This window comes from Delphinus delphis, chromosome 14, assembly GCF_949987515.2.
Source record: "Delphinus delphis chromosome 14, mDelDel1.2, whole genome shotgun sequence".
In the NCBI taxonomy this organism is placed as follows: domain Eukaryota; kingdom Metazoa; phylum Chordata; class Mammalia; order Artiodactyla; family Delphinidae; genus Delphinus; species Delphinus delphis.
The window spans coordinates 87,874,545-87,895,056 of record NC_082696.1 but is presented as its reverse complement, the minus strand read 5'-3'; the positions used below and the strand labels follow the sequence as shown (position 1 = coordinate 87,895,056).

Here is a 20,512-nt window from a genome sequence, read left to right as displayed (position 1 = left end):
ACTTGGGCATTACATTCCTACATGTGATGGCAAATAGATCCACCTTAAAAGTAAATTATAATGGGATTAATTCTCTGGAAACATGGACTCAGAACAAGATGGTTGTGGTGTTCTGACAGCTGGAGTGAGGTTAGGGTAACCTGTTGCCACCACCTCTGTGGCAGAGACTACAAGAAGGCCACAGACGTATCAGAACAACCTCTTCTGGGACAAATTCTAACTCCCAACTTAAATCTGCCACACAAATACCCCTTCCTCTACCTCTAAACAGTCATCATACAATTAAATGTTTCAAATATCTTCCATGTAAACAACATTCCATTCATTTTCTGAAAATATTACCTGAAATTCTGAAAATATTAGGAATATGGGATATGACTTAAATCCTCCAAGTGCTCATTTGATATTCCCCACTCCCAATAACAAGGGTAGCAGTTTTGGAAAGAAACTAGAAAATATAGAAATTTGCAAAGAAAAAAATCGTTCATCACATCACCCAATGAGACCCACAAAGCACTTAAATGTCAGTTATAACACTGTTGACATTTACGTTTATTCCTAAGTTCAAGAAAAAATGCAAATATGTTTAGCACAGATTGGAAAACAACAAGAGCATAGTAAATTTTAGCTTTTCTTACTAATATAGTTATCAGGACTTTGATTGTTCTATGGAAACTTAAATATACCACTGTTAGGCATTCCCACTCCTCTATATTCCTGAAATCCTCAGAAATAGTGCCTTTCTCCAAGCATCATTTGAGGACCTTTGTTTCTTTTATGCTTCTGGTTTACCCCTTACAAACATTGCTAATGAAAATGGTCATGTGAATTATGAAACTTCATGTCAGTTTGCCTATAATATTCAGCACCATAGCATAAAATAGGCTTATAATAATGAACTTATATCTTTGGACACGGACAACAATTCTGGGAAGCTGTAGGACATGCTGTGATTCAAGTCTTCTTAATTCTATTTCTACGTCTCTGATCTACTCACTTCTCTCCATTTCCACTGTCTCATCACAGTCAACACTGTCACTGTCCACCATTTAGCAAGGCAGGAAACCGCAAGTCTTTCACCACATCATGCCAACTCCACTCTGTGGCTCCCTCCAATCCATTCTCCACAGAATAGGAAAAATGATTTTCTTAAAACATCTATTTCCTGTTAGGCAGCTGTTGCTCATTGCCCTTAAAATAAAATCCAAATACTTACCATGGCCTACAAGGTTGCTGAATTATCCAGCCCCTGCCAGACGTGCAGGCTGACTCCTGCCTCTGTTCCCTTTTCTTATTTTGCTGCAGCCCCTCAAGTCTTTCATCTCCTTGAGCACAGCCAAACTCTTCCCACCTCGGGTATTTGTACTGTCATTTCCTCCACCAAGAACCTCTCTCCTCTCCTCGTCCTCTTTCTGTGATAAATTCTTGTCCTTTAGGTCTGGGTTTCCTGGGAGACACTGCCCCTTGACTTCCCTGTCTGAAGTAACTACCCCAGCTATTCATAGCACACATTATAACTTATATATTCTTTGCTTGATTACTTTGTATTTTCCCTTTCCTCATCTGTATATAAATTCCACTGGAGGTAGAAACAATGTTTATGCTGTTTATCATAAGATAGCAGAGGGCCTGGCATGGGCTAGGCATTTAACAAGTGCTGAGGAAAGAGGGAGGGTGGATAGCCAAAGCTATGGGGGTAAGTGAAAACCCCAGGGTGCATGCAGAGCAGGGCCAGGCAGCCCTAGAACAAAACCCCAGTGAACACCATTGTTAAAGGGATTGAGGAAAAACTAAGAGGAGCCTGCAAATAAATCTTAGGAAGACTGGGAAGAGGATGCCTAAAAGGATTTCAGGGGGGACAGTAACCTGGTCATAGCCAAACAAATATTGATTATCTACTATACTAATGTCAAAGGACTCCAGAAATACATGATATGACAACTATCTTAAGCAGAAGAAATTCTGAAATGCTTCTACACTTTTTTCTTATTCGGTATCTTCTGGTGATGAAACAAGCTATAGAAATACACTAAGATAGCAATCTTTACTGAACATGTCCTGTTAAAAAACAAATTTGTGATAGAGTAGGGAAGAGACATGACTACTGCAGCTTTCTGTTAAATAAATGTTGTTATGCTTGGCAGAACCTGTTCAAGAACACTCCGTATGTAAGGCTGGCCCCAGGAAGGCTGCTTGGGTCAGTGTCTGTCTGGATTCTGCAGCCTAAATGCCAACTCTGTAAATTAAACCTGTCAAGTGACAGCTTTGCCATAGCACGCATAACAAACCTTTGACATTTATTGATACTCCATTCCCTTTCTCTGGTCAGATTAAGTTCTCCTTTCCTAAGCTATTTTTGCCTCGCTTCAGACTGTGGCATAATTCAACATGTTCCTAACGATTTCATGGAGACTGTGGCCCTCCTGATTTCCAATTCCCAAATGATTTTTATTCAGACTTAAGAACAGCAAAAGAAATTTTTCCAAGTTCACTAAAAATAAGAATTTTCTGAAACTAGATTCCTCCGGGTACCTGTATGTGAATCAGTCATCAAAATGGCATGCTATGAAAATGCTATGAAGTATTAGAGGTCCATAGTAAGTCCTTTACTCAGCATCCCAAGGAAACAGTTCCTACCAGTATGCAAATAGAAATATTCTTTTGACGAATCTGTCTGTCACATCATAATATGCACGCTGAACCTTCACAGAAGTAAATACTCACTGTATTCAGTGGCAGGGTTTCTAACGTGAAAACACAGTTTCATCTGATTTGAAGACTTACCTAAGCAATTTTTGGGTTTATATTCAAGTTGATTAAACTTAGACATGAAAAGTAAAGGGACAGAAAATGGACATAACAGATTTACTAAAGAGAATTGTTTCTTAAAATAGTTTTTAAAAGGTTTTTCGAAAACTGCCTTAAGTCAGTTTTACAGAGAAAGATTACCTCTAATGATTGGGTTTGATGACTTAATAAAATGTTTATTTCTGATCCAACAGGATTCTTTTATCTAAAGATATTTATATCTTTAGCACCCACCGTGTAGGTGACTAACAGTTTCTATGTCTGACTGAGTCAAAACACAATAGCCCGAGTACAGGTACTGATTGGCCTACGGACTTTGACTGGCTTGTGACAAGCTTAATTGCTTGTTGGAGATTTCTGTGTCTAAAATTCACATAGAAATGATGATGTAGCACTGCTGTTTGATTTTTATTATTCATCAAAAGGATGAATTGATATCCTTATCCCAAGAAAAAAAAAATTGTACTTACCTATGGGAACAGATGTTAGTGAGACTTACTGTGGTGATTATTTGTCAAACACACAAATGTCGAATCATTATGTCAGACACCTGAAGCTAATATAATGTTATATGTCAATTATATACCTCAGTTAAAAAGTAATAAATATACAAAAATATGTGGCTATTAAAAAAAGATGATAAATCTTTAAATCAGTAACTTAGGGAAAGAAAACAGCCATTTTTTAACATAAAGCATGCTTCAGTTTTAAACATTCATGCACTTGAAATTTATATGTTCACAGAAATTTAAGTATACTCTCCATTTTAAACATTTTTTTAAAAATTTATTTTATTTTTGGCTGCATTGGGTCTTTGTTGCTGCGTGCGGGCTTTCTCTAGTTGCGGCGAGCGGGGGCTACTCTTCGTTGCAGTGTGCAGGCTCTAGGCAGGCGGGCTTCAGTAGTTGTGGCACGTGGGCTCAGTAGCTGTGGCACGCAGGCCCAGTAGTTGTGGCGCACGGGCTTAGTTGCTCCGCGGCATGTGGGATCTTCCCGGACCAGGGCTCAAACCTGTGTCCCCTGCATTGGCAGGCAGATTCTCAAACACTGCGCCACCAGGGAAGCCCTCCATTTTAAACTTTTTTTTAACAAATCACACAAGAAGATTCATTTTAGATATAAAATAGGCTGTTATATAACAGCAAAAGGAAAATAAACTGTTACAATGTTGATAGTAGCCATGGTTGTATCCCTGAGTTTTCAGGACACTTTTTAAGTTTGGGGCTATACTGCCCTTAAGATCACCCTCCCCACTAGTATCCAGACACCCACTGGGGTATTTGCCTCTATTTAGTACACCTGGCACATCATTATACATTGCAATCTAGTATTTCTTTTCTGGGTTGTTATTGTCACATTTGATCTTTCTATCACTGCAATGGTAATACTCTTGCTTTATTAAAATTGTTTTTATCAGACTTCCTCATGGTCTCAACCTACCCTTCGTGGCCCTAATAAGTCTGAGAAGATAGAAAGGGTTGAAATCCTCCATTCCTCTTACATGTCTGGTATAAGTGGAATCATTCAATGTTTACTAGATCTGCCATCCTATAAAGAGTTCTCTGCTCTTCATCATCAGTTTTTGCTGACTTGTAGTCTCCTTCAGTGCTTCATCTTCCGTAAGGATTTTCCTCATAATGCTCTTACAGTCTCCTTTACCTCCCAACTGTTGGCTTTTGAATTTTGAATATGCTAATGAAAAGTCCTGCCTACCATGATGAACTCAAGGACACATGTTTTGCTGAGAAAAGTTAACTGTTATCTGGGCATTTTGTTTAGCTGGAAAAGAAGTCTTCCATCTTAGGGCTTCTTTCTGGAGCATTGCCTTTTCAGAAGTGTTTCCTTACTTCTGGATGCCTAGACCACTATTTGCAAGCTTGTTGGCTCAGTTTGAACCCTCTGCTTCAACAAGTTCAGGTCCTGATGCTCCAAGTGCAGATCTATAGATGTTAGTGAGTCCTCTGACCCCAGGAGCCTCCTAACCAGTGATGGGATGGACCACTGTTTTCTAAGAAGCAGCAGCTTAAAACTGTTGGGCTCCACAGGGCACACACGCTCAGCAGTGAACCACAATACCACATGACACATATAAACACGGCAGCTGCCGGAGTCGCAGGTCCATGACAATAGCAAAAGCTCTATCTAGTTTTTCATCCTTGACTGTCTTTTCCAAGTAGAGCAAGGTGGTACCTCATCTGAGAGGCTAAGACCCGCCCCCTCCCACTCCCCCCCCCCCCCCAAGCTGATTGGTCCACTTGGGAGTTTGAGCCCAGCTTTGAGAGCTTGATGAGAGCTCACCGGATATTTCATGTCAGCACTGCTTGTGACCATTACGGGATCTGGCTCACAAGACTCACAACTTGTATCTCAAGTTCTACAAGAACACTGGCTAATACTGATTTGGCTTTGCTTAGCTGAACTTATATCTCGTCCCACCAAGCTCATTTTTTCAAAAGCTTTCACTCTTCCAACTAGCATCACTGTGCTGACAAACTTTTGGCATGAGAGCAGCTGACTGAACATGGGTTTTTTTAAACTACACTATTGTAGATGTGGGTCAAGCATTTTATTTATTACGGTGTTAACTGTTCCCATGATACGTCGCCAAAATTTTCTCCCAATGGGCCATTAAATATTTTAACTTTGTCAACAGCCTTTTACCATATCAAAGTTTTAAACTTTTACGTAATGAAGGGGCATCATATATTTCTCAAGCTCTTTAGTTTTCCTTGACTTAGATGGATTCAAGAGTTTCCAAGGCAAGCAATTTCCTTAAGATGAAGGTGATTTCACTTTTATTCCCATAAAAGTCTGCCTGACCCAACTCTTTTTTGAAAGTGCTAACTTTGTTTACAGAGTATAACGTTTATAAAGTTGAATAACTATGCAAGCACAGTCTCTAAGTAGAAGTTCTAATAAATCCTAAGATGCTGCAGTACACTGACCAAGGAAACAATGTGATCCCTAAAGCCCTCTCCAACCTATGCTCAGTGAAAACACCAAACAAAAGGCCTCAGTGTTAGTAGAAAGCCGAGTTCTTCAGAGCAGGTAAAACTCCTGTTTACTCCTTCCAGAGAGCAAAAGAGAGAGTTTTCCGACTAGAAATGACAGAGTTGCCCTTGTGTAACACAGAACAACCGTGATAAGCTTTACTTGTTAAGGGCCTAAATTACGAAAGAGAGTGGGACCGTTGTGAAAAGGAACAAAAAGGAAAAGCTCCAGCTTGGACGCAAAGAGTTCCATCGGTCCTTGACCAAGTCGAAGGCTCTTACAATTTTTAAAACGCTGCCTAACCTTCCCTCACCCGTGGCAACGCATCCAGGGAGCCGCAGCACAGAGGATGCGTGGGAGTCCGCAATGCCACGCTTGAGGCTGCCGCAACTGCCCGCGTGCGGAGCACGAAGGGGTGCCTAACAGAGCCCGCGGGCGGCAGAGCGCTCCGGCCGCGCCTCGCGATGCTCTCCCCGGGCACCTGCGCTCGCGCGGTCCGGGCCCGGGGGCCCAGGCTCCCCAGGGGTCGTCGCCCGGCAGCCGTAGGGCCACAGAAAAATTTATTTGACGACGGGGATCGCAAGTCGCAGGTGCTACGGTGAACCGCAAGCAAAGCCGACCGCGGTCTGACCTACAGCAAAAGGAAGCGGGGCCTGCACTGAGATCCGGTTCCGGTCCCGAGGGGACCGCGTTTTCAGTCGGGGCCAACGGCAGGCCTCGCCTGGTGACGAGAGCGCACGCACTCGTCGGGGTTTTAAGGAGGAAGGGCGGCACCTCCTCCCTCTACCGGCCCTTCCCCTTCCCATCCCTGTCCCCCCCCCCTCCGCCACTTCCTGCCCCCGCCGGGTGGCGCTCCGACTGCAGCGCGGCGCCATTCATCAACCGGTTCACACCGGCAGCCGCCGCCGCTCCGTGACGTCCGCGGGGCGGGCCTCCGCCCCCGCTCGTCGGCGCGCGACCTAGGGCCCGGCTGCGATTGGTGGCCGGGGGGCACGCACGTCAGGCGCGCTATAAATGGGAGGACTTGTGACGCAAGGGCGCCTCGGCGCGCGTATTGGCCCCCTGGACTGCGGGCCGGTGAGGCTGCGCGCCCTTCTCGGAGCCGCTCGCTGCAGACCGAGTCCGGTTGCCCCGCCGCCGCCGCCGTCGCAGCAGCCCGCGAAGCCGCCTCCGCCGCCTCCGCCCCGCGACGACCGCCGCCGCCCCTGCCCTGCCGCCGCCGCCTCGGGACCGGCTGTATGATTAGGCCACAATCTTCAATGAGTAGACATATTCCTGTGAGTACCCGCGCCTCCGCCTTTGTTCGGAGCCCGGCGCCCGCCCGCGTCCCGGCCCGAGTCCCGGCGGTCCTGGCGGCGGGCGGGTGCTGGGGACCGAGCCCGGGGCGCTGGGCGGGGCGCCCGGCGGCGCGGCGGCCCAGAAACCGCTTTGTGGCCGCTTTTTCGTCTGGGCGTCTTGCGGGCCCGGCCGGCGCCCCGAGACCCCTTTGTTTGCCGCGGGGCCCTGGGATCGGGGACGTGGCCCGGGTGGGGCGCGGGCTGCGCGTCACTGCGGCGGGCGCGCCCCCAGCCCCGGCGGGCGGGCGGGCGGGAGAGGCGGCTGCGCGCGGGCTGGGCAGGGCTCTCCGGCGCGGGGCCGGCGGGACTGGGCCTGTGGGCTACCGTGCGCTCCGCGGCCGGGACCGGCGCTCGGACAAAATGGCCTCGGCGCCGCACTGAAGGCGCGGCGCGAACCCGTGACCCGGGCCGGCGCGGCCTCGCCAGGTAAGCCAGCCGCCGCGGGGGGCGCGCCCCGCCCCAGGCCGCGGGAGCGAGTCCAGGCTTGTCCTGCGCCGGGGCGGGCTGGGCCGGCGGTGTCTTGCGATCGCGGGCTCTTGGGCTGTGCCTGAGTGTCCCCTGGCGCGCCGTGTGCTTGCCTTCTGTTGGCTTGTGGCGCCGTGGCGAGCCACACCCACGGCTGTGAGGCTGAGCTTGTGCCCGTGGAACCCGCTACCGTTCCCAGTGTGTGAGGTTGTTGCGCTGTAGCTGGCACCGTGGGCTTGCTTGGGATCCAGATTGTGAGCCAATGCTTCCTCGTACTCTCTCTCTCTCTTTTTCTCTCTTTTTTTTGGCCTCACCGAGCCGCTTTTGTGGGATCTTAGTTCCCCGAGCAGGCATCGAACCCGGGCCTTGGGCACTGAGAGCGAGGAGTTATAAGCCCTGGACAGCCAGGGAAGCCCCATCCTGTTACTCTTTTCGTATGAGTTTTGTTTGATGGCAGTAGAAAAGTTGGAGACCAGAAAACCAGATCATTCCCAGGAGTGAGCAGTACTTTTTTTACACATGCTTTATTCCGGGTGCGTTATCTAAAGCACAAGTAGATGTGGAACAGACTCGCCAACGAATCGTTGGACACAACAGAGATTTGTTGCTCGGACTCTGCAGTAGGACAGATCGGTTTAGGCTTCTGCACAGAAATTGGTCCCCCATGCCCCCGTGTGTATTATTGCGGTTATATGCAGTGGGAGGGGAACAATTCCTTGATATTTCCATACTTCCTATCATGGATGGTTTTTCCTGGGGCAGAGAAATGGGGAATAGGGGAGTGTCTCGGGCAGAAGAGAAAGATGTTAGGTATTAGTGGTCATTTCTGCGCTTGTGGAAATCCATCGTCCGTCTGTCCGTCGTCGTCCCGTCCCCGTCCCCCCCCCCCCCAGCCACTGGGTGCCTCCACTCAGTAAAAATAACCAGGTCACCAAAGGACTTATTTCTGTATTGCTTTCTGTGCTTTCTCATGAAACCGCTTGCTTGAAAGGGGTGGATATGGCCAAACTCAGCTATAACAGGAGTTTCAGCTGTTCAGTATGGAAGTCGGTGGTGTGCAATACTGTCTATTCAGAAATCGGCTTTCAGTTGAAAAAAGGTAGTACCGGAAATCAGAATACTGAGATAAGAGCCCTTGACCTTAACAGCTTTGCAGATCACTTTAATTCATTGTCATTGGAAAGGTGCCAGAATACACTTTTTATTCTAAGGAAGTAGTGTGTAGGATTTGAAGGGAAAGTATAATTGAAATTATTTCCAGTTACTGCTGTCACACTGTTAACAGAACAAAGTCCTCAGTGGCAATTTAATCACTAATTTTCTTAGCCCAGCTCACAAGTTGATGAAGTAACATCTGAGGGTGGGTTTGAACGAATTTGGATTAATGAAAGTTACCTTCCTTATGGGACACCTATTAAGACATGATTCCTGAGGCTAGTTCCTTTATTTTCACAGAAAAGTGAACTGAGTTTTTGACTTAATGTTTTCTGTGATTGGCTAGATCTTCATATGAATTATTGTTCAAAACTTAGCAGCGTTCTTTTAGAAACTATAACTAGCGTGGGACTCAGTGAAAATGAGATGAGATAGTTTGAATGTAGTTTTAAGCCTTTTTTAATGCTTAAATTTAAACTTAAGCATAGTAAACTAAGGGAATCTTTTGATTTCAAAAGATTTTATTTGGTAAATTATCCATGAGAATACCTGTGAAGAGTTTGGGGCAGTGGCTGGCTCTCAGTGCTCTTGTTGACCTATTAATTTTTTTTTTTTTTTTAGTCCTCTGTTTACTCCCAACCACACAAGCTCCTTGTAAACTACTTGGAAGAAGACTAACGTCAACATCAATGTTTTCCGTGTATATATTATGAAAATATCCTGTGAATATTCGTGTAATATTTGATACTAACATAAAATTAATTTAGATCTTTAAGGGGAACTTGGGGAAAGTATAATTGGTGGTAGCAGTTACCTTGCTTTTGAGACCTGTGAAAGAAATATAAGGTAATTTACACCATCCCACCACCACTACTTTTTCTTTCAATTAGATTTCAGTTTATGACAGGATAACTGAAACTTCGGTTTTAAAATACAAAAGACTATTACAATTATGAACGTCTTTTTTATAGTTATAAATGGAAGTTCTGTGTATATGTGCGTGTGTGTGCGCGCGCGCTTATGTTTCACGTAAGTTGAAAACTTGATTTCAAGTTGATTAATTTCCAGAGACTCAGATGAGAAATATCTGTTAAAGCGGAATGATAAGTTAATAGGTTGTTAAGAATCAAATGAAATAGTATATATGGGAGCATTTTGAAAACCAGTTTCGTTTTTTTCTTTTAAGAATATATTGACTAATATATTGAATTTTTGTAATACATAAAAATATTTTGGTAGTTGGAAAAATCAATGTAGAAAGTTGTACGTGATAATTTAGAAGAATGTAAAACAAGTAGCCAGGTTTTAAAAGGAGTAATTAGTAGAAGAATGTATGTAAGGGATATTCATCAAATGTAACGATGTGAGGGGTATTTACTTAAAGTAATCCTTGCTTATTGATTTAATCTGTAATCACCTTTGTATTTTGTGGTTCAAGTAAAAGTTTAAAAGGTGGCTTGGGCCCAGATTTGGAAAGATCGTTGTGCCCTTAAATACTGTCAAAGCATAACATGTTCCTTTTGAATTGAAAACAACTTTTTTTCTCTCTTTCTTTTAAACAGCAGTTCTGTGGTGTTCTTGGTCACACATTTATGGAGTTTCTGAAGGGCAGTGGAGATTACTGCCAGGCACAGCACGACCTCTATGCAGACAAGTGAACTGTAGAAATTCATTACTACTCCACCAAGAAGCCCCCATAAGAGTGGTGAACCTGGACACAGAAGTGTTGGATTGAAATCCACAGAGCATTTTTTACAAGAGTTCTGACCTGGATGGGGTAAACCTCAGTGCACTTCCTTTCTCTTGCCTCAGTATTACTGGATTGAAGAATTGCTGCTTCTTGTCAGGAGGTTCATTTCATTTCCCATTACTCCCAACTTCATACTCAAAAGCACTGAGAATTTCAAGTGGAGTATATTGAAGTAGACTCAGTTTCTTTGCATCATTTCTGTATTCAGTCTTTTAAATTCTTTCATAACCCTATTGAGTGTTTTTTAACTAAATTAACATGGCTCGAATGAACCGCCCAGCTCCTGTGGAAATCACTTACAAGAACATGAGATTTCTTATTACACACAATCCAACTAATGCGACCCTAAACAAATTTATAGAGGTAAGTTTTGATGCTTTTTAATGTCTTAAACTGATTGTAGTTTAATAGTGGAGCCTTTTATGTAACAAAATAAAATGTTTTGGAAATTGTGAGGTGTTACGACTACAGTTCCAACTCTCAGAAGTACCAGTGTCTTTACGTTAGAGGTGAATTATTTTATACATTTTGAGGAGAACATGTACTTGAGTTAGTTTAGATTTATAAGTTAATATCTAGTTCTTCATGCCTCACAGTTTGCTTAATTTAAGTGTATATGTGGACAGTATAACAGTATGGCTCTTATCTTACTAGAAATTGGTTGGCGGGAGGCTCCGCTTGTGGGTTTTTCACATATTTGCTTATTAGCATAATGACAGATACTATAAACCAGGATTAGTTTATGTCTTGGCCCCCTTTTGATGCTTAGAATGTAATTATCAGCTACTGATCTACTAATTCTATTTCTGGAAGGATTGTAATGCTGAATAATTTATTTGGATGCATACACATTTTATTTTATAAATATCTATAGATAATCAGAAACAACAAATAGGCCTTCCAGATCATAGAAATACTTTTATCTTTGATTGTCGTCTGTATATTTTTTAAATGCCAGAATTATAATTAATAATGCACTATGAGTCTTAAAGCCTCTAGTCTTAAATGGTGCGGGGTTTTTACACCGCATTTTTGAGATTTTACTCTCTGAACATACTTTTAAGGCTCCAAACTATACACTGTGCACTGCAAATGAGCAAAAGTTTAGAGTTAATATCAGTCAAGTCAGATTGTTTGTAGTCATGAGTGATTCCTTTGGTCCTTTGTTCCTGAGTTGCTCTTTTGTTAGTGCTTCGTCTAGCCAAGGTTACCGTGACTATAAATGACTTCAGTATGTGAAGGGCCATGGGATTTTTTTTAATATAAAATTTATTAAAAATATATGATGTTTAACAATTCCCTTTCCTTTTAATGCTATTTTAGTATTGTCACCTAAAACAAGGCTTGTGACAGTAAGACTTAACAAGACCGTGTTAAACATACATGATTTTCTGTTAACCTGTTAGAGAGGTGATCAAAATGGCAAATGGTGAGCAAGAGTGACATGGTTATGAAGACTTCATGTGCTTTTTTATATATGTTTTATCCAGGAACTTAAGAAGTACGGAGTTACCACAGTAGTAAGAGTATGTGAAGCAACTTACGACACTAGTCTTGTGGAGAAAGAAGGCATCCATGTTCTCGTAAGTGTTTAATGGTTCCCATGTGTTCACAGTGCTGTGCTGCCAAAGTTTATTCATTCAGATAAACCACTGGCTTCAGAAAGCTTAATTGTTTAAGTTGTTGCAAAAGTATACACTGTCCTGAGGTCCAAATAAAGGTGAAAGCTGAGCAGAGGCTTGAAGCAATAAAAGATCTTTATAAAGACTCAGCATGTATTTGCATTTCATTGACAGTGGGGTTTCATAAAACACTTGTTTAAACGTTAAAAGAAAATGCTTCTGGCAACATTTGGGTGTTAGAATTTTAGAATTATTATACCAATTACATTAAAAGTCTAAAACGTGTATTCTTTTGACTTAGGATTGGCCTTTTGATGATGGCGCACCACCATCTAACCAGATTGTTGATGATTGGTTAAGTCTTGTGAAAATTAAGTTTCGTGAAGACCCTGGTTGTTGTATTGCTGTTCATTGTGTTGCAGGCCTTGGGAGGTAAGAGAATTTCTTAAACCCATTTAATGATACTGGTCTTCATTCTAGTTAAAGCTTGATTTTGACTCCCATAAAGACGCGGTTGTCAGTTTGTGAATCAATTTGCTTTGTTAGGTTACTTACTGAGTTAAATTTAAAAGTAGGTGAGTGTAGCAGTAATGTGTTCCAGTACATTTGGAACTGACAGATGCTGTTGCTGAAATTTATACTTGCCCATGTGGGCGGAATTACTTAATTGTGTGTTCTAGGTTGTATCCATAGTATTGGGAATCACTGTCCAAGCTCATTGGAAAAAGGATCATGAATTGTCTCTAAGGTGTTTTTGCACTGCATATGGTGAGTTTGTGGCAGGGTTCTTGATCCTGGAGAATCCTGTTTCAGTAGGAAGTCATTACACAGCAGTGCCAAAATATACGTGTCCGTAGTTGTAAATTGCTACCACCACCCTCGTCCCCCACTGCTCAGACCATGGGCCTGGGGAGGCTGGCGTGAAACATGTCACAGTCTCATGGATAATAAAACAAAGAAAGCAGTATTTTCCAGATCTTTAAGTGGAAAGTATTTTTCACTGCTTGGAATTTAGAAAATATTGTCCACACGTGTCACGATTTACCCTCTCCCTTAAATTTTTTCAGGACTGCTCTCTAGTGTTACAGGTCTTAATTTCTAGGCTTATTTGTATTAGTTAAGGACATGGTTGTCTTTTTGGTTATAGATTAAAAACCTGGGTTTGATATGAAAATAATGGTACTTTATTAATTTAATTTTTCACATGAAGTCCAACATTTTCCATAGGTATTAACATAGGAAGTGCGGTAAATAATAGTGCTTTCGGATTGGGGAATGTTCGGAGTATTGAATTTTCCAGGATTTGACTTTGAAAAATAATTTACTATAATTCTTACCTTAACAGAGCTCCAGTGCTTGTCGCCCTAGCATTAATTGAAGGTGGAATGAAATACGAAGATGCAGTACAGTTCATAAGACAGTATGTATTTAATACGTTCTTTCCGTTTGCACTTTTTATTTCCTCGTTGAATGGTAGCGAATTTAAATATATTACTAGGAAAGCAATTTCTTTTCAAGAGCCTGTCTGACCATTCTGTTCTTTTTTTTTTAAATTTATTTATTTATGGCTGTGTTGGGTCTTCGCTTCTGTGCGAGGGCTTTCTCCAGTTGCGGCGAGCGGGGGCCACTCTTCATCGCGGTGCGCGGGCCTCTCACTATCGTGGCCTCTCTTGTTGCGGAGCACAGGCTCCAGATGCGCAGGCTCAGTAGTTGTGGCACACGGGCCTAGTTGCTCCGCGGCATGTGGGATCCTCCCAGACCAGGGCTCGAACCCGTGTCCCCTGCATTGGCAGGCAGATTCTCAACCACTGCGCCACCAGGGAAGCCCCATTTTGTTCATTTTTAAGGTAGTATTACCACCAGGGAGTATCTTACTTGTTTGCATTCCATGTAGATACTCATATTACAGAGATTGTAATCCAGTAATGATTCTGTAAATTATTGTTTTACTTCAAATACTTGATTGAATATGTTGCTTGTGTATCTGCCCTTTTATTGAGGTATAGTTAGTTAAAATGCAGATATCAAAGGTAAATGAATGGATGGTAACAGCCAAATAAAATAACCACTCAGTGCAATATACAGAATATTTTGATCATTTCAGAAAGTGCCCTCACGCTGTTTGTAGTCATCTTCCCAACCACCAGGGGCAATCTCTTTTTGACTCATATTACAATAAGTTAGTTTTGCCTTTTCTTGGGCTTTATATGAATGAATTTGTAAGTTTGGACTATTTTATAACTACCTCTCAAAAAGATTTAGAAAATTAACTTTTTATGGCCCTTTTCCCATTTACACATGGATGCTGATCCCTATTTCTACATTAAGTCACAATGTAATAATCAAAATAAATTGCTACAAGAAAGGTGATGATTGCCTCCTATAGAACAGTAAATGTTAATTATAGAGGGACTTTGCTTTAATTTGTCTTTCGTTTTCTTCCTTCTAGAAAGCGGCGTGGAGCTTTTAACAGCAAGCAACTTTTGTATTTGGAGAAGTATCGTCCTAAAATGCGGCTGCGCTTCAAAGACTCTAATGGTCATAGAAACAACTGTTGCATTCAATAAAACTGGGGTGCCTGATGCCATTGCTTGGAAGTGGAACCTAGACAGGACGGGATTTGTCGTACATGTTAACCAGCATGTTGGCTTGGTGAAGTCTGATGAAGCTTCCATAGGAGTGTTGAAATGCAGTTTTACCAGGCCACAAGCCTGGCAGAATTGCACCCTCTGTTTGGGTTATGATCAACCTACTTGGACACTCAAAGGATTCTTGCTGTTCAGCATTTAAAATGTGCTTATCATTTGTACCAATTGACTTTTCCTGAAATCATGCAGTATGGAGTCATTCATGTCTTTAAATGTGTTTCCATGCCAGATTCTTATCAGTATATAAGAAATTTAGAAAGACTAGGTGCCAAAATACCCAGCACAATTCTTGTTGTTTTTAGTATCATATCGAACTAAAATCCCAGGAACTATGAAAACTCTGGACCTTATGTGTTTTATTCTTTCCATCATTTCAAACATAGAAAGTAGGGCCTATAAGGTTATTTGATCACAATATGTTTACATCTTCCACATTCATACCAGTATACATCAGATTTGCTCGTTTGTTTTTTTTAATTAACCAAGTCTTACCAGTGACTATTTAATGTCTTTCTATAAATCTCATTTTGTGCTGTCATGGAAGACCTCCGTTTTGAAAATCTACATTGTACAGAAGCACATGTCTTTAATGTCTCCAGACAAAAAAGCCTTACAGTTAATTTTAATGTTTGCACTTTGGGGTGCAACTTACAGGGAGGGCCTGAAAAAAGGAATGGGAGGGGGCTATTAAGTATTTTTAGTAAAATGTTGCCTTTGTCTTGTGCAGAACATGTAGAATATGCGCTTTAATTTAGTAAATATTTTTTTAAAAGGTAGAAATACTTTGTTATGGTAGCTAAAACAATTCTTAATCATAAAATTTCTGAAGTTCTTGTAATTTTTTTTCAAACTTATCTGAAGTTGTTTACCAACTTATTTTTGTTTGAAGTGTGATTCCCAATCTTTCTTGCAAAAAACAAAAAAGTGGGTTTCTGCTAATGAATTGAGCAGACATTTAATATTTTATATGCCTTTTGAGCTGTGTAACTTAATATTTGGATACTTGACAATTAGTTTTATTATGTGATTGATAAAATGGTGATGTGTATTAATGTCAGCTCAACCATATATTTATACTGTCCGGGAACATGTGGTTATAGTTCTGTGGGAGAAATAATTTGTCAGTGTTCACCAGCTTGTAAAAATCTAGTGCGAGAGCTTAAACATTAAATAAATGATGAAATGCATTTATTGTCATTGAAGTTGTTTTGCTTAAAGTTAACTTATTTTGTAGAAAACGATATGAAAGAATTGCACTTCACTTACTGCCCTTTGAAGCGTGGATTTTTTTTTTAACAAATGAAGGATTAAATGAAGTTGGCGTTGTGATAAGCTCCTTATAATTAGGCAGGGAGCTATTTAATATTAAAAGTGCTTTCCATTATAAACTTTTTTTAAGGTTTAGATAATCATGAACCAATGTACTCTTACATACTGAGGAGAAACTGTCGTGGAGGAAGACCATGATTTGAAGCTCAGTTCCACCAACTAAGTGGTTTTGGGCAACTTAACTTCTGAGCATCAGTCTTCTCATTAGCATATCAATAATTACATACTTTTATAGGTTTTGAAATTAATTCAGACATAAATTTTTGGCATGTGAGGTCTTAATAAGTGTTAGGTTTCCTTCAGTAATCTGAAATACTTTTGCATAGCTCGTGTTAATCTAAAAGGAAGAGATGTCCTTGTCTGATAACCCTTTTTTTAAAAAAATAGCTACAACTGACTAAAAGCCTCAAAATTTGAATAAAAAAATGATATACCATCTTATGTTTTAAAGAATTTGCTTCCATTTTTTCATACCAGTTTAGCATTTAATATACTCCATTCTTGAAACTTAGACTTGTTGTATGCACTAAGTTGTGAATGGAAGAATTAGTAGTAATTCTATAATTTGATATATATTGCCAGACTAATCAGTTGATTAATGTAGCTATCATAGCTACTTACATATTAAAGATCTTATTATCAGGTGATTTTCATAATTCAATTACCTTATAATCCTTTATTAGTTATCCCACATTTACACATAAGGGATATGAGCCTCTAGTTAGGTGATGAGCTCATAAGTGGTAAAAACAGAGACTCAAACCTGTGTGACTGTCCATTCTACCACACAGCTGTGACTATGTATATATGCCTGGCCATTTTTTTATGTTACCAGTTGTTAAAGCTCTTATATAAGTTTTCAAACTCCTGCCTATGGAGCCCATTTTGTTTAAGGACAAAGTGTTCCACAACATTAATTTTGTAAGTTTCTTCATTTATATTAAAACCTTTTTTATTTCTGCAGAAAATCCCTTTTGAATTAAGTCAGGATAGGCTAAGATAAGCTGCAGAAACAACCAACCCTGAGAGTAACTGGGATTTATTTGTCACTTAAGTGTCATGTCTATCAGAGGGACCCAAGCTGTTGGAGCATCTACTCTGGGACAGTGCTTGTTGTGACAGAAGGCAAAAAAGGCTTTGGAGTGTCACAAATTTCTTGACTAAGAAATCATGCTTAATCACTTTTATTCATTGGACAGAACTGGCCACTCAGCACGGGAAATGCCATCTATCGTGTACTGAAAAGCCAGAAATACACAGTATTAATCACTACCACATCACTTATAGAGTGGATTTATATTTAAAGAGTATATCTACAGCAACATCCCACAGAACTGAAATATTAAGCATTAGGGGATAAGGTTTCCAAACAACCAAAATAGAGGTCAAGAAGTTTAGTGCTTATTGAAGTGTGTGCTTATTAGGGAATCATAGGTGCTTATTTAAGCCTATTTAATCTTAATTTAGATAAAACTAAGGTAGCTGTGGTAATTTGGTTTACTAGTTAGTGTTACATATATACGACTCAGTTTTATGTTTGCTAGTATTTACTCAAGTATTAAATGCCAAATTTAATTATCAGATGCTTTTTGTAAATCCAATACATACATATCCTTCGAGGAAAGCACTTTTTTTTTCTGAAAGTAATAGTCTGTGGTTTGTTGGCAGGGCTGGAGCAAAAGAAGAAGCAAAATTCTAGCCCTGAAAGAGCTGAATTTTTCAGTTCACTAGAACCAGGAAATTGTGCATTAGTTCCACAGGTGTCCATTGAGTGAACATTATATGCCATGTATTTGGCACTGAAGACAAAGTGATTAGGACAAACTTGGTCCCTGCCTTCATGGAATTTAGACTAGCACATCAAATTTAAACTGCTGGATATCCCATAATAAAAGCCAGTGTATCTAAACCAACACAACCTCTACCTAAAGGTTCTGGCTTGCAAAAGAAGTATGTTAAAATACCCCTGCTGCGGGGCTTCCCTGGTGGCGCAGTGGTTGGGAGTCCGCCTGCCGATACAGGGGACATGGGTTCATGCCCCCGGTCCGGGAGGATCCCACATGCTGTGGAGAGGCTGGGCCCGTGATCCATGGCCGCTGGGCCTGCGCGTCTGGAGCCTGTGCTCCGCAGCGGGAGAGGCCACAGCAGTGAGAGGCCTGTGTACCACAAAAAAAAAAAAAAAAAAATACCCCTGCTGCAAAAGTATATTCAAATAATTTGCATGGGTGGCTATCAAGTAAATGCCATTAGCATACAGATTCAAAGAAAGCAAATATTTAGACATTAATTAAATGATAGTTGTAGTTATGTCTGATACATATGCTGTGCATGAAATTAATACTGCCAGGTTTGATAGGGCTCACTGGTGTATCAGACTAAACCCACCACAGAAGTGCAGCTCAAACACCAAAAACTTGACAAGGTGAACTTCCAAACCTTGGCATTGAGTTGTTTGGTCACACATACGGAATAAGTTGTTCTTGCGGAGGATCTAAAATTACCAACAATTTCTACTTGAAAAACTTTTCTGCCCACTAATTCTACCTCCTGATGGATGAAAAAAGGCTACCATGACTTAGTTCCAACAACCCTGACAGTGTAGGCTGCTTCTCTCACTTATTTTTTCTTTCTTTGAAAATTTTATTTTTTTGTAACCATACAACATAGGCAAAACTAGTACTAGTAACTTTTCATTTGACGACGACATATGGTGTCCTTAATTGCAAGCAGTTTGCAAGAGAGGTATTGGTTACAAATATTGCTTACAAAGTCATCAAAAGAGAAAAGGTTATCTTGGTAACTTACTTTGTTAAGTCCTTCGCACTGTACTCACTTTTGACACAGCTTGCTTCTCAGCACTTTTCAGCTTTTGGAAAGTTAAAGAGAGGCGACGTATTTCACTTACTGCTTTGCACTTGCTTGAGAGGACTAATCATTTCCCCCATGGTATGGAAAGCACAGGAACAGTTAACACAGATCTAGTTCACAAAACTAAATAGTTCCCTGTTCCTTTGAAATCAGACCTTCAAAAGGTGCTCTTATTATCCTACTTAAAATATAAAAATAAATTCCCAAACCCAATAGAAAGTAAAATTTTATTTTTCCTCTTCCAACATCTCACTACTGGCAGAGACCTCCAAAATGTGGAAGAATAAGATGTAGAGGTCACCCTCCTCCCCACAAATGCATCAGAAATAAATCTACACGTGGAACAACTCCTACAGAACACTTACTGAATGCGGGCAGAAGACCTCAGACTTCCCAAAAGGAAAGAAACTCCCCATGTATGTGGCCGTGTGGCGGACACGGTCTTGGTGCTCCAGCCGGGTGTCAGGCCTGTGCCTCTGAAATGGGAGAGCTGAGTTCAGAACATTGGTCCACAAAAGACCACCCAGCTCCACGTAATAGCAAGCGGCGAAAGCTCCCAGAGATCTCCATCTCAACGCTAAGACCCAGCTCCACTCAATGGCCAGCAAGCTACAGTGCTGGACACCCTATGCCACACAACTAGCAAGACAGGAGCACAACCCCACCCATTAGCAGAGAGGCTGCCTAAAATCATAATAAGGTCACACACACCGAAAATCACACCACCAGACAAGGTCCTGCCCAACAGAAAGAAAAGATCCAGCCTCATCCACCAGAACACAGGCACCAGTCCCCTCCACCAGGAAGTCTACACAACCCACTGAACCAACCTTAGCCACTGGGGACAGACACCAAAAACAGCAGGAACTATGAATGTGCAGCCTGTGAAAAGGAAACCCCAAACACAGTAAGTTAAGCAAAATGAGAAGACAGAGAAACACACTGCAGATGAAGGAGCAAGGTAAAAACCCACCAGAGCACGAAATAGGCAGTCTACCTGAAAATGAATTAAGAGTAATGATAGTAAAGATGATCCAAAATCTTGGAAATAGAATGGAGAAAACACAAGAAACGTTTAACAAGGACCTAAAAGAACTAAAGAGCAAACAAATAATGATGAAAAACACAATAAATGAAATTAAAACTTCTTGAGAAGGAATCAAAAGCAGAATTACTGAAGCAGAAGAAGAAATAAGTGACCTGGAAGATAAAATAGTGGAAATGACTACTGCAGAGCAGAATAAAGAAAAAAAAAATGAAAAGAATTGAGGACAGTCTCAGAGACTTCTGGGACAACATTAAATACACCAACATTCGAATTATAGGGGTTGCAAAAGAGGAAGAGAAAAAAAGGGGACTGAGAAAATATTTGAAGAGATTATAGTTGAAAACTTCCCTAATATGGGAAAGGAAATACTCAATCAAGTCCAGGAAGTGCAGAGAGTCACATACAGGAAAAATCCAAGGAGAAACACACCAAGACACATATTTATCGAACTATTAAAAACGAAAACTATTAAAAGCAGCAAGGGAAAAACA

The 20,512-nt window shown here is 41.3% G+C and overlaps 2 protein-coding genes across 3 annotated transcripts; both read left to right on the top strand.

Annotated features, from left to right (window-relative positions):
* Positions 1 to 6,853: 6,853 nt before the first annotated feature.
* Positions 6,854 to 10,455, top strand: LOC132437125 (uncharacterized). The gene is made up of 2 exons (XM_060030418.1): positions 6,854 to 7,076; positions 10,319 to 10,455. The coding sequence occupies exons 1-2, from the start codon at positions 7,038 to 7,040 to the stop codon at positions 10,412 to 10,414; spliced, it is 135 nt and encodes a 44-aa protein (XP_059886401.1). The 5' UTR covers positions 6,854 to 7,037; the 3' UTR covers positions 10,415 to 10,455.
* Positions 10,456 to 10,731: 276 nt separating this feature from the next.
* PTP4A1 (protein tyrosine phosphatase 4A1) lies at positions 10,732 to 15,991 on the top strand. 2 transcript variants are annotated; one of them, XM_060030417.1, is made up of 5 exons: positions 10,732 to 10,869; positions 11,997 to 12,089; positions 12,430 to 12,560; positions 13,474 to 13,548; positions 14,582 to 15,991. In XM_060030417.1, the coding sequence occupies exons 1-5, from the start codon at positions 10,765 to 10,767 to the stop codon at positions 14,916 to 14,918; spliced, it is 741 nt and encodes a 246-aa protein (XP_059886400.1). In that variant the 5' UTR covers positions 10,732 to 10,764; the 3' UTR covers positions 14,919 to 15,991. The 2 variants fall into 2 exon arrangements, with proteins under 2 accessions (XP_059886400.1, XP_059886399.1); XM_060030416.2 differs by having other exon boundaries at positions 14,578 to 14,834.
* The last annotated feature ends 4,521 nt before the right edge of the window (positions 15,992 to 20,512 follow it).

What these genes read in the sequence shown, in the direction of transcription:
- PTP4A1 (XM_060030417.1), top strand. Translation starts at nt 10,765, where the DNA reads ATGGCTCGAATGAACCGCCCAGCTCCTGTGGAAATCACTTACAAGAAC. An exon ending in AAGAAGGCATCCATGTTCTC is followed by an intron (nt 12,090 to 12,429) that starts GTAAGTGTTTAA and finishes CTTTTGACTTAG; the next exon opens with GATTGGCCTTTTGATGATGG. An exon ending in TGTGTTGCAGGCCTTGGGAG is followed by an intron (nt 12,561 to 13,473) that starts GTAAGAGAATTT and finishes TTACCTTAACAG; the next exon opens with AGCTCCAGTGCTTGTCGCCC.
- LOC132437125 (XM_060030418.1), top strand. Translation starts at nt 7,038, where the DNA reads ATGATTAGGCCACAATCTTCAATGAGTAGACATATTCCT. An exon ending in CAATGAGTAGACATATTCCT is followed by an intron (nt 7,077 to 10,318) that starts GTGAGTACCCGC and finishes TCTTTTAAACAG; the next exon opens with CAGTTCTGTGGTGTTCTTGG.